We start from the raw sequence: 14,399 nt of genomic DNA on the forward strand, positions 1-14,399 counted from the left end.
CTCATCTACAAAACTGTTTTTACATATAGTATTTTTATTGAGAATGTGTTGGAAGTATTGCATATGTCCAAGGTACTGTTAGAGATGTAAAAGTTTATGCCATCATATTTAAAACCAGATGTTAAATATGAATTTTTCATATCACATTTTCCAAGTACTATCAATTACCTATGAAATATTAATTTAATCACAGTAATGATAATGTAATCATCAGTAAAATGACTTGAGATGGCAGCGTCATTTAGTAGCGAGATAAGGACTGGCAAAGCAAGATTTCTATCTTCCTACAGCAGTTTTTCAACATTGTATTTGCTTTTGCCTGTTCTGTTTAAAACAGCATAGGAACTAAGCCCTTTTAAAGGGAACCCATGCATTTCATTTCACATATGTCATTCTCTCATCAGAGAAAATGCTGCATAATCCTGAGATGACAGCCCCACCTCTGATGTCACCGAGGATGGTACAATCCTCTCAGAGCCTTCGCTGGGGTTTCTGCCGCTGCACTGGGGAAATGGTTACATTAAAGCTAACTCCCGGCATCTCAATTATCTCCTTGGAAGTAGTTTTCACAAATATAGAAAAGCCCTACGGTGGTTGTTTTCGGTAAGCTACCAAGGTAGAGAGAGACAGGCAGAAAGGGGGTGAGTGAGCGAGCGAAAGAACAGGCAGCTTAGCCTTTGTGAGAGAGGATCCAGGCGGCAGCACCTCTCCGCGAGGGTTTCTGGTGCTCAAAGTGCTTCCACTGACATCACCGTGTGCAGTGCAGGGCAAAAGGGGCTGCCAGGAAATTTGAAACTAATTTGCTTCCAGTTGACTAGAACAGCAGATTTTGAATTAGCTGCCTTTTTTTCTAGCTAACTTTTCTCGAGCATTAAGCTGATGAACTGGGCATTTTCTATGATCAATGGGTAACTGCTGGAGCTGCAGTAATCTCTGTGAGTAACCTCTGTTTGTAGGTCTGCGGAGGCAAATATATTTTATATCTCTCTCTTGTAAAATGCTGCTGTGAAATGATCCATCTGTATTACTGACTGCTTTTGCTTACTAGTCTTGTCCTTTGACTGTCCCGGTAGGAGACTCCTGGGGCTGGACCAGGTTGTGCTGAATCCTGACATAGGGAAGAGCATACCGCATTATTTAGGGATGCCTGAGCCAGTGTTTTTTAAATTCCCAAGTCATCAAAAAGATGCCACCTACCCCCTGAATGCTTTCGCCCAGTACCTTACCTGGCTTTAACTGGGAATGTTTATTTTAGCATCTGACATTGGATTCTCCAAAATTTTTATTTTTAAATAGAAAGCAATATTCTTACCTGTGATTTCATTTCCTTTCATTGTTTTTTTTTTTTTTTGTTTGTTTGTTTTTGTTCAACCGAGCTTTCCTGAGAATACAGTTCTCTCAAGCTATTTCTCTACTCTGTTTGTGATGTATTGTATAGAACGAGTCAGGAAAACGGGCTACCCCTGTAGTTTTAGAAAGACATAATATTGTGGCGCTGGATGGGAATAGGGGAGGAGTTTCTCTTAAAGAGCTCAAACCCCTTTCCATCTGCATGCCTAATGTATGGCTATGACCACACGGTAGCACCAAAAATGTTCTGTGAACACTGTAGTTAAAGCTGAGATGGTATCTGCTGGAGATTTATAACAGGTATTTTAATGCTTCAGTTTATACATAGGGGTGTGCCTTTTTGTGTCTATTGAAAGTGTCACTTTTAGAGTAATACAAGATTTATTTTTCTCTCACCAGGGTACTTAACTCTCTGTAAAATCTCCATTTCAGATCTACTTGGGATTATTGCTCATGTTAGTTTGCAGCTGAATCCTTAGCAAGACTGTGGGTCTCTTTTTGAGCATGAAAATTACTGAATGCAAATCTGAATCAGCTAAAGCTTCTTACAGACTGCAGGCTGAGCACCTAACATCTGTCTTGACACAGCAGTGTGCAGAAGTCCACAGCTGTAGTTGATCATCACTGCTAGGAGCTCCAGCTGCTTGGCAGGCATGACTAAAAAAAAAAAAAAAAAAAAAAAAAAAAAGGTGTATTTTGAAACATCAGTTTCTTAAATATTAAAATATTTCATAAAATATTTTTAGAAGAATTTCTATTAATACTTCTACATTTGTATCAACTTTAGCAGAAGAGAGCCTGCTGTAAACAAAACTGTGGAATTCTTTAAAAGTTAAAGTTTTTTTTTGCATTTCAAAATAAAATTAAAACAACAAGTAAAGATCAAAGAGAAGTGTTAAAATTGGCTTTTTCAGAGAATAGTATGGTGGTTATAAGGTGCTACGGGGTAGACAAGTGGGGAGATGTTGACCAAAGGGTACGGACTTCCAGTTCTCAGATGAATGAGTTCTGGAGATCTGAGCTACAGCATAGTGACTGTAGTTAATAATATTGTATTATGTACTTTGAAACTGCTGAAGAGAGTAGATCTTAAGAAATGGTAAGTATGTGACATGATGGAGATGCTAGTTTAAACTATGTTGGTAGTCATTTTGCAGTCTATAAGTATCAAATTAACATGTATACGTTAAACTTACACAATGTTGTATGTCAATTATAGCTCAGTAAAGTTGGAAAAAAATGAAAAAATAAAATTACGTTTTTAAGAGTTTGAATTCCTAGACAGGAAGAAGCAGTAGAAAATGGATAGAGTAGATGAAATCAGAGGAGCAAGTCTGATCAGATGTGGTAAAGCTGAAAGGAGAAGCACGATATGTGGATATAAGAAGAAACAAAAGTTATGAGAAGTGGATGACAGTGGAGGAACTTACTGTTTGAAAAAAGGAAACCAGCTTTAAAAAACAATGATTTTAAAGCTGGCTTAAAATCAGGTCTTACAGCTTTAGTATTTCTTCTCCATGACAAGAACAGTGTTCTGCACACTTGCAGAGACTTTGGTTTACAATTAATGGGCTGTTCTTATCTCACTCATTTTACCTTCTGTATGCTGTATGCAGTGCCGCTCCTTAGTTTGCAGAGCATCCTCTGAAGTTGACTGGGATGGTAAGCTAGTCTCATTTTCCCAGGGATTAGAACTGAATGAGAAAAAAAAGGTTCTGAATCATTAGTATGTGAAATTCCGCTCGTGGTAAGCACAGCTGTAACTATTAATCAGTCAGGAAAAGAGTCTTCAATTTATGCAACAGTCCCTCTACTTGTGTGCACATACTAATAGTTTGTGTCGTGGTTAGCAGGTGTTTTCCTTGTTTTTGCAGCATGTAAATAAATACCTGAAATGTCTGTGTTTTTAGAGATGTATTAGTGACCAGACAGTAGCCAGCATTCTCTGTGACTTTTATTAGGGTGAAGGGTATGTACTGAAATACTTAGATTACTCACTTAGTAAATTCTCATTACTCATACTCATTTTCTGTTATTTTTATCATGCTAAATATGTTTTCTACTGCTTAGTAAAAATGGACTAGTTTCTTTTCTTTTTTTTTAAGATTTTATTTATTTATTCATGAGAGACATGGAGAGAGAGAGGGGCAGAGAGAGACACAGGCAGAGGGAGAAGCAGGCTCCATTCAGGGAGCCTGATGTGGGACTCGATCTGGGGCTCCAGAATCATGCCCTGGGCCTAAGGCAGGCGCTGAACCGCTGAGCCACCAAGGGATCCCTGGATTATTTTCTTAATGGCAACTTTTGTATTGCATTGCAAATCTGGATAGTACATGCATGCGTCACTGTTACTGGAGGGGTTTATTGATTATTAGACTTAAAAAAACACTGTTATTCACAGTTAAGGATTATATACAGGTGAAACTTATTTGAGATTTTTTTAGCTCTGCGAAGCTTTTTATATTTGCTTTATAAATTGGACCTTTGTCTTCCAATTTTTTGTAATTGATTTATGAAATTTCAGACTGATGGGGACAAAATAGTCACCCTCCTGTTTATAGGACTGAACTCCTGTTTGACAAATCAGGGGGACTTTAAGCTTATTTCTGTAAAATCTCCAGTGTTAAAATAATTTAGGAATATATAGTTCTTTTATCTTACTAACTCATGATATAAGTCTTAAGGTGTTTGCTAGCTGATACTCATTAAGGAAAAAAGAGTACCAGGGACATTATTGCATTTTTTTTATTTTTTATTTTTTTAAAGATTTTATTTATTCATGAGAGACAGAGAGAGAGAGAGAGAGAGAGAGAGAGAGGAGAGAGGCAGAGACACAGGCAGAGGGAGAAGCAGGCTCCACACAGAGAGCCCGACATGGGACTCGATCCTGGGTCTCCAGGATCAGGCCCTGGGCCGAAGGCTGCACTAAACCACTGAGCCACCCGGGCTGCCCTGCAATTTTTTTTTTTTTAAAGGTTTTATTTATTTATTTGAGAGAGAGAGAGAACAAGGAGGGGAGGCACAGGGGAAGAAGTGGACTCGCAGCTCCCCATGTGATCCAGGGATCATGACCTGAGCTGAAGGCAGACACTTAAACGACTGAGCCACCCAGGCACCCCGATATTATTGCATTTATGAACGAAGTACATGGAAAGGAGAGAAAATAGATTTTTAGGGGCTAAGTTAGCTACAATTTATAAAGAAATGAAAATCTGTTGATTTGTACTCATAAAAAGTAGATTACAGACCCCTAGTGCACTCTTGAAAGTACCTCATCAGAGTGAATTTGCCCATGCATTTTAATGTTACGAGTAATATATCCAATTACAGGTACAATAAAAGTCTGGGAAAATACCCTGTTTTTAGAAATTGAAAAAGCTTACCTTTCCCTCAACCCTTTACCTTTAAGCTCTCCTGTTATTTCTTTAAGGCTACAGATGTTCACAATGCTCAGGCTGCATTTGCATTATTTCAGGATTTTATGGTATTTTTGCATAAGTAGAGTTGAGTCATTGACCATTCATTGTGAGAGAAATATACTATGAGATGTAAAATAAAGAAGAGATTATATGACTGTAGAGGCGATTCTCTTCCTCTCTTAAGAAGGATTCCAGGATAATTGGAGGGCAAATCCAGACCAGAATGAGCAAGCCTTTCTCTTGGTAGGAATGAGGGACTGTATGCTCCATTACTTGTTGTCTATTTGAATAAGCATTTAGACTTTTCAGTTGGGAGGTAGGAGCTCTTGGGATTCTCTTTTAGAATAAAAAAAGGAGCCATTAAAGTGTAGTCGGAACAGCCTCTAAATATTGTAGTAGATATTGTTGTAGTTCTGTGGAGAAGTGCTTCTCATACTTTAATGTGTATACAAATAATTTGGTTTCTTTTTGTTTTTTTAAATATGGATTCTGATTAGGAAGGTCTAGGGTGGCACAAACTCCTGGGTGATGTTAGTGCTGCTGTCCCAAGGCCACATTCTGAGTAGGAAGATTCTAGGACAGTACTTTGAAATAGAATTTTCCTGATCACAGAAATATGTTCTATATCTGTGTGGTGCAATATGGTAGCCACTAACTACATATGGTATTGAGCACTGGATTTTAAATTTTATTTTATTTTAATAAATTTAAATTTAAATAGCCATATGTGGCTGTGGATAACATATTGGGCAGCATAGCATTTAGAGTAAGATAATCTAATAGAGAAATTTATTCTTACTGGTAATAGCCCCTGCACAAGATAGTGTCCTTTTACTTTTGCCACTGCCTGAGCTTTGTCTGCAGTAGATAAGTGTCTACAAATGGGGGCTACTGGATGGCAAGCTCCCTGAGGGCAAGAGCCATGTGGGCCTGTTTTCCAGTGTTCAGCACATACTTGGCTCACAGAAAATGTTGGCTGAGCAATTGGAAGAATTAGCTAGCTGTCATGTTAGGAAGGACCCCTGTATTTTCAGCATTCTATTCAAGCTTGTTCTTGGGACTAGGGGACAGAAAGGTGGATGGCACTGACATGTAGTATTTTGCTTGTGTTTTGGTAGGTTTCTTTTTATTTCTGTTTTGAGATTCTGTTAAATGGTATCCTGATGGCTATAGGACATTCTTTATTAATTCATTGATCCAACAAATATATATCCATTTTCTAGGTATTGTTGTTCTGGGCTCTGGGGATATAATGATAAGGAAAGCAAAGTTCCAGCCTTTTGTAGTTTATATTTTCATGGCAACAAAACAAAAACAGTACAAGGGCAAAAACAAAAACCTCTTCCTAAAAATGACTAAGTCCAATTATAAATGACTAAGTCTTCTGGGGCTGTAGGCATAAACTTGACAGTCATAGTCTCTTGGGAAGCCGAGGTACTGTTGCTCAGAATCCCTCACGATAAACCTTTTTACTTGCTTCACATTTCAGTTTCCTGTGTCACAGTCTGCAGTCGACTTGCCAAATAGTTCTTACTTTTTTCCTTTGACCATTTTCTTTTAAGGGGTTTGCTAGCCAGGATAGAAGAAGATCTATTTCATTTACTGGTCCTCAAACAGGATCATTATTAGAAGGGCCACAGTCTTTTTGAAGCCCATCTATGGAGGAGGCACATTTCCTCATGATTGGAAGAAAAACAGGATTTTTTTTTAATGAGATATAACTGACATATAACATTATATTAGTTTCAAGTGCATAACGATTCGATATTTGTATATTTTGCAAAATATTCACCACAGTAAATCTAGTTAACATCTATCACCATATATATAGTTTTTTTTTTTTTTTTTGTGATGAGGGCTTTTAAGATCAACTGTCTTAGCAACTTTGAAATGTATGATACAGTATTGTTAGAGTCACTGTCCTGCACATTACATCTCTATGACTTCTTTCTTTTTCTTTTTTTGTATATTTATTGGAGTTCGATTTGCCAACATATAGAATAACACCCAGTGCTCATCCCATCAAGTGTGCTTCTCAGTGCCCATCACCCAGTTACTCCATCCCTTCCCCCCCCCCCCCCCCCCCGCCCACCTCCCCTTCCATTACCCTTTGTTCATTTCCCAGAGTTAGGAGTCTCTCATGTTATAACTGGAAGCTTGTGCCTTTGGACCCCTTCACCCAATTCACCTAGCCCTCACCCCCTGTCTCTGTAACCACCACTCTGTTCACTGTCCATGAGTGTGGGATGTTGTTGTTGCTGTTTTTAGATTGCCACATGTAAGTGAGATCATACAGTGTTTATCTTTCACTGATTATTTCACTTAGCACAGTGCGCTCAAGGTGTCTGTTCATGTTATTGCAGATGGCAAGATTTCCTTCTTTTTTATGATTGACTAATATTTCATTGTGTGTGTGTGCGCATGCATGTACATGCATGTTTGTGTGTGATTTTCTTTATTCATTTATCCATCGATGGACACTTGGGCTGTTTCCATATCTTGGCTCTTATAGATAATGCTGCAATGAACAGGGGGGTGCCTGTGTCTTTTCAAATTAGTGTTTTCATTTTCTTTGAATACTCAGAAGTGGAGGTGTGTTAGTACTATTTTTAATTTTTTGAGGTACCACCATACTGTTTTCTGTAGTGACTGCACCAATTTACATTCCAGTAGTGCACAAGGGTTTCCTTTCCTCCACATTCTCTCTAACACTTGTTATTCTTGTGTTTTTGAGAATAGCCGTTCTAAGAGGTATGAGGTAATATCTCATTGTGGTTTTGATTTGCATTTCTGTGATGATTAATGATATTGAACATCTTTTCGTATACCAGTATGTATATCTGTATGTCATATTTGAAAAAAAGTCTTTTCAGATCTTCTGCCCATTTTTATTTAATTTTTTTCTTTTAAAGATTTTATTCATTTATTCATGACAGACAGAGAGAGAGAAAGAGACAGAGACAGAGACAGAGACAGACACAAGCAGAGGGAGAAGCACGCTCCATGCAGGAGCCCGATGTGGGACTCCATCCCGGGTCTCCAGGATCACACCCCGGGCTGAAGGTGGCACTAAACTGCTGAGCCACCTGGGCTGCCCCTTCTGCCCATTTTTAAATTGGATTTTTTTCCGTTATTGAATTATAGGAGTTCTTTATATATTTTGGATATCAATTCTTCCCAGATGTATGATTTTCAAGTATTTTCTCTCAGTAGGTTGCCTTTTCATTTTATTGATGATTTCCTTTACCAAACAAGAAACTTTTTAGTTGTATGTGGAAGTTTTTTTTTTTTTCTCTTCTGTTTTGTTTTATTTCAATCCTGTCCCTGTTTCCCAGAAGTGGATGGCTATTTAATATACAACCCAAAACACTCTTGAAATTGATCATGTTAACATTCAAAAGTATCTCATTTCTTTCTCAATATATTAAGTTAAAAGAAAAAAATTACTGGGTTTATTTCATCACAGGAAAAGCATCTTTACTAAACAACAGGAAGAAATTTGTTAGGGATCTGACCAAATACACAAAGTGGTAGATACAATTTCTATTAGAAAAAGATGACTCCAAAAAAAAAAAAAAAAAAAAAAAAAAAAAAGAAAAAGATGACTCCTAAAGGAATATAAGTAGCTGCCTCCCAAAGTATATACATTCCACACAAGTATGAAAAGCTCTTCTCTCTCCCCTCCCTGCCCTCCAACACATATGACACTACATTTTCATTCCTTTGAGGGGAAAAATAAATGCAGAAAAGCTATGAACTCTTATTAATTCAGATTAATTCAGATTCTACTAGTGTGTGGTTTATATTTAGGTAAGTGCTAAAGTTCTTTTTTTATACTTTGCAAATCCCTTTGTCACACATATGAAACCAAATTTGGGCAAGACTAATTCAGTAAGACTTTCTGGAAGAGAAATAGCTATTTTAGTATTCACGTGGATTCTTACATTAGTAATAGATTTAGACTGACAAAGGTGAAGGAAAAGCTTTAACAAGTTAGGTGTAAGAGCCCACAGCAGGGCACAGGCTGCGCAGTAGCTTTGTGGGAACACGTTGAAGTTAGGGGGGACTGGGCAGAGGGCATGAGGTGATGCTGGGTGTGGATACTGGCTGGAGTGGGAGATGTGGTGGTCTTTGCCCTGGCTCAAGCACGTATCCCCTTTACCTGTGCGACAGCCAGTAGCCTGTGTTGTTATTCCTGAGTCTGTTTATGCTCGTTCTTTCTCTCCTGTTTATTCCTTCAAATGCTACCAGAATAGACTTTTCTAACATACTAAATGGACTTTCCATGCTTTGGCAATATTCACTTTTGAATCCCCTGTGTTTAGTAATAGCAAGTAATTAATAAATGTTTGTGGAATTTGAAGGAATTTTGGAAATGATAGGCATTTAATGGGAATTATCTATGTTCTGTTTCAAAAGGGAAAAGAAAAAAAGTCTTATAGTAAAAGAATTTGGTCTTTAAAAAAAAATCACCCCAATACAAATAGTCCTGATTTTTAAAAATAAGTAATAAATCTTAGATTCTAAATAAAAAGGTCAGGATTAATATTTGAAGTTTTGTTTGCTGTTAAATGCAGCTTAAGTGGTGACATGAAATGCAAACCAGAAATAAACTGCTCTTGCTTTCTAATGAAGAAGTGTCTTATTTGAAAGTAAAGATATCATGCTGTGCTGAGTCAGGTCTAACCTGGGCCATGTGATGCTTAAAGCTATTTCTACCCAGAAGCTACATCTGGAAGCGTTTTCAGTCTTTATTGTGTCTGGTAATATTATTGCTGTTAGAAATAAAGGTCTGGCAACTCAGAGGCCTCTTAGTTTAAAATATGAGCTAACGTGATGTCACTTATTTTATCTCTTTGTACTATAGGTAATGTACAGCTAAAATTCTCTTGACATTTGTTAGGGGAAAGATGACTTCTTGCAAGGGATGGTGATTAAGGGAAGGCTTCATTAGGGAGAAGGGATTTGAGTTAGGTCTTGAAAGATGAAGACAATCTGGTCATTTAGAGATGGGGAGAAAAACTGTGTCCTATAGGGAAAAGATTTTGAGCAAAGGCAAAGATGTGTATATATAGTTAATCTTATTTCCACTATATATTTCAGAGAATCTTTTCAAAATATCCATGTGCTGTACCCCTCCTTCAGTTAGAGAAGTAATAGTATAACATATTTGTAAAGAGAGTTGAGCAAGCGAAGTAGTTTGGGAAAAATAGATTGGGACAGAATTATGGATCCTTACTCTGGATCAAGGAGTTTGGACTTTAGACTTTATTCTGTAGGAAAAGGTTGAAGACACACATATTAGGGTACCTTACTACAATAAAGATAGAGGGGTGGGGGGGATTAAAGCATAGTAGAGGTAGAATAGAAAAGCTCTGATTTTTTTTTTTTGTCGTTATTGTTGTGTCATGTTGGTAGAGTACATAATCCATTTGAGCCTGGTTTCTTACGTAATTGTTAGGTGGCTGAATTAATTCTTAAATACCTTCAACCTTTGAAATTCTATATTCTTTCGTTCTTGAATTCTTTGTAAATGTATTTTCTAGCTTAGAGAACTAATGAAAAACATTTAAAATCTAAAGGAAATATTTCCTACTGTGGACTAAGTACTTCTCTATTCATTTTAAGCTCTTTTACTATGTTAAAGAAAAACATCTTTTTGGATTATTCACTTTTTACTTTCATTGCATATTAATAATAAATTTATAGGTTTAAAGTGCTGAAGAAACTGGTTAATGGAGATAAAAATTTTAAAAGCCCAAAAAAGTGTAAAACATGAAAAATGTTTTATGAAAGTGTAAAAAGGTATAAACAGATGCCAATATAAGATATTTCCCAATTTGTTTTATGAAGCCAGCATTACCCTAATACGAAAACCAGATGAAGATGTAATACAAAACAACTGCAGACTAATATTACGCAGCAAAAATACTAGAGGAAAAAAAAATGTCAATATGCCACCCTAGTAAGAGAGATCTTACTGTTTTTAACTGTCTTTGTTTTCAAAATCAGGATTTGAAGAGCTGCTCCCTCTTCAGATTTTAGCAAGCCACATTCTCTTAGTTCTGTCTTACAAAGGTATTATAAGTACTGCCATCATAGAGAAGTGCTTGTTGGATTCCATCCATACTATATTCAAATTTAATTTTAAAAATGTATTTCAAATTATTTTAAAAATGGAATATTAAACAATATACGCTCTCAGATGTAATACCTTTCATTATATTTTGTATACTATGGGATACCATATATAAATTCATGTTTCCAAGTTAAGCTCATTTTTTGCATGTCTTGGAATTAAGTTTTTCATGTCATTTAGTGTATATATTCAGACATTTATCTAATATTTCATTAAATAGAAAGGTTGTAGTTCACAGTGCTTTAACAATAACAACCCAAAACAAAAAATGTGCTCTTTCATAAAGTTGTCAAAGTGAGTATACTACATTTCCCCATGTAGATGAGGATTTTCTTGATACAAAGTAACTAAAACCATGTTCAAAAGGAAATTGGATATCAAAGCTGGTATAACTTTAACTGTTATCCATAAACTCCCAATTTAAATCTTTCTTCATCAGAACATTTTTATTGTTCTCACTGCCTACCATCTTAATAAGAAAAACTTGGTACCATCTTACCAAGTTGTAAACTTGGTTCAATATAGTAAATATATACTAATTATTGTCTTTACTGTGATATATATATATATATATATATATATATATATATATATATGTATATATATATATTCTGCATAACACCATTTAAGTTTTATGCAGCTGGGATCCCAGAAATGTGTTTTCTTAACACATTAAGTATCCTAATCCATTTTGACTTCACTTTCATTCTCAAAGGATGTTCTGAAAGCCTTTTTCCCCATAGAAATCCAATAGCGAAGGGGAGGCTTCCAGCTGAAAAAGTGTTTACTGACTTTAAATAGATCAAATCAGTCTCAGAGATTGCATTGCACAGATGCTGTTGGCTGGATCATAAAGCTGTATGTTTTTATGCCCAATGTAAATATTCTAGTTACTACTTCATAAGTGGTATATGGAAATGAAATACATCTTATTGTAATCTATTTTTGCATATGCAGCAGTTGAGTTGCATGTATGAGACTTTATCAAAAGCAGGTGTGATATGGATGTGTCAGTAGATTGTCTTCTTCTACACTGAAACCTTCGTGGTTGCCCTCGTGTAAGCTAAGTGGAGGGGACCACTGGCAAAGTTATGAGAAAGATGTATGGCAGGGTGGTTGACAGGCAGGAACAGTGAAAGAATCAAATAAGGATTATTGAGTGCCTGCTATGTGTGGATATTTATTAATACATGTTGGAACTTATTCAAAACAAGTTATATGTCCATTCTGTTGTGTTCATAGGTGATCATGGAGGAAGCACTTTACTCCCACCGAATGTCACAAATGAATTTCCAGAATATGGGACCATGGAAGAAAGTGGAGACGGCCTAAGAGCTTCTCTGGGGTTTGATACAGAGTCTCTGTCAGGTGCCCCACGAGGACAGCAGGGGGTCCAGTTTGTCGATGGCCCCCACTGTAGGCTCAACAATGTTACAGAAGGACCACAGGATGGCAGAGAGTCCCATCCTAGATGTCAGCTCAAGGAACAGAGTTTACAACCCATTGATGATTTGATTTCAACTCTGAAAGCCACAGAAGCCAGAATAGCTTCAGGAACATTACAGGCTACAAAGGTACTGGAAAAGAATGCTGTTTCTAGTTTTTCAACTCAGCAGGTGGAGGAGAAGCTGGACACTGCCCCTTATAAAACAGAGAGACAGAGAGCCAACAAAATATTTCCTGCTGGCCAAGAAAAAGGACCAGATGTACCTCTTTCAGCTGAAGTTACGACTGAGGAGAACTCTTATTCGAGCATCCAGAAGGATGTGACTGTACTGTTAGCTGGAGAGGCTCAAGTAGAGCTTTGCAGGATAACTGATGATGCCAGGAAAGGGGCTTTGCATGTGCAGGGGCCAGCTGGTCCAGCATCCTCTGTGGGGAGCCCAGCAGCTGCCCATGCCTCTGTAGGTACTGTTGGTTTTCTGAGGGAGATGAGGTCTGATCAAGGTAGCTCCACGGGACGCCCAGGCCGGGTCAAACATGTGGAATTTCAAGGGGTAGAGATATTGTGGACAGGAGGGGAGAAAAGAGAGCCACAACAGCCTGTGGATTTTGAGATTTCACTGGAAAGGACGGCCCCTCCTGAAAGCAGAGAGTTTCCCCGAGTGCCAAGCCATCTCATCTCATCTGCTGGTTTGTATAATTCAGTTGGTTTAACTGAGAGTGTTTGGGATGAAACCTGGAGCGCTTCATCAGAGAAGCCGGGAGCTAGCTCAGGGGCATTCTCGCCTCTGCCTCTTGTTGACAGTGGAGAGGATGAAGTCTTCCTAAAGGAAAACAAAGAACATCTTGAGAAGAAACCTGAACTGGAGAGAGACAAGGAAAGGTGAGCTCCCATAGCCAGTCTGCTATCTGTGATGCCTGATACGCATCATGGGAGACCTTTATCCTCTGCTTAGCTGTGAGAACTCCACACAGTACTCTGGTCCTTGTACAGTGGGAGAGGAGTTCCTGTAAGCGAGATTGGTTTTAAGTCTGTAGGATATGTAAGTGCTTTTGTTATAAAGTTGTGCATTAGCCATTGACTAGGGGAGGCAGAGTTACGGACAAACTGTGAACCCTAAATCATGTTGATACATTTCTGACATTTTTTATATTTGCCAGGTTTAAAGTTTTCTAGCATCAAGATAACTACAATACCCCACAGTTATCTTTAATAATATGAAGAGATTTAGAGTCATGATGTATCCTATAGTCATATTTTAGACACTTCTTCTGGGTGCAACACCAGTGCCTGCATACAAGCTCCAGACATGTGTGAACACTGAAGCTTTGGGTTCAGGCTGCCTCAATTTCCTGGGTTTAGAAAGGAGGTCAGGAGGTCAGAAGGTGACTCATTGTTCAGCTGTCCCATGGCATTCACCTGAGAATCCCTTCTTGCAAGTAGCATGTTTTGATTTTTAAGCCTGAAAAGTCAACTTATATATATGATATTTCCTGATCTTTCCATGCATTTCTGGCAGCTGTACCAGCTTTAAAGGCTTGATAAATGGAAGACATGATTTGCCTTTCTTCACTTCTCTTGATTGCAGTCTTGAGCATGCAGTGCTGCTTTTGTCAAAGTCATTTATTGTGTACTATCATTCCAGTTTGAATTCCATCAGTCTTCATAAGACCACATTTTATAGTTTATGTGTAGGAACATCTGTGTCAAGGCTGAAGGGCTTTTGTGGGTTTTTTTTGGCGCAAAGAAATGCCTTTTCCTCTGCAGTTAATTAACAAATCCACCTATAGCAATGCTCCTTTAGATGGTTACCAGGATGTCTCTCCTTTCTACTCCTGCCTCCCCAACTCCCTAATACATAAAATCTCTTGACTTCCCTTAAGAGCATGTGGCTCACTAATGATATTCCCACTGGAATATGCACTTATGGATATTATTAATTCATTCCTCCTTTTTTCTCTCTCTCCTCTCACAAATGGTGTTTGTTTGTTCACAGTGTTCTTGACCCTGCTAGATGCTGGGCATAAAAGGATGTTCACAATAGGTA

The 14,399-nt window shown here is 37.7% G+C and overlaps 1 protein-coding gene across 11 annotated transcripts in view; it reads left to right on the forward strand.

Moving 5' to 3' along the window:
* The window catches only part of PSD3 (pleckstrin and Sec7 domain containing 3), a 592,272-nt gene that overhangs the window by 177,925 nt on the left and 399,948 nt on the right, over window positions 1-14,399 (forward strand). For 9 of the 11 annotated variants that reach the window (XR_012007747.1, XM_072776763.1, XM_072776762.1 and 6 more), the window contains one exon: window positions 12,151-13,234. Coding sequence is in view for 10 of the 11 variants with exons in the window: in XM_072776763.1 (XP_072632864.1) it covers window positions 12,151-13,234 (1,084 nt within the window). In the remaining variant the exon portion in view is untranslated. Of the gene's footprint in view, window positions 1-469; window positions 604-740; window positions 936-12,150; window positions 13,235-14,399 lie in introns of those variants that run through there. The other 2 variants (XM_072776760.1, XM_072776759.1) reach the window with 2 other exon arrangements.

The sequence above is a fragment of the Canis lupus genome, chromosome 15 (assembly GCF_048164855.1).
Source record: "Canis lupus baileyi chromosome 15, mCanLup2.hap1, whole genome shotgun sequence".
NCBI lineage: Eukaryota > Metazoa > Chordata > Mammalia > Carnivora > Canidae > Canis > Canis lupus.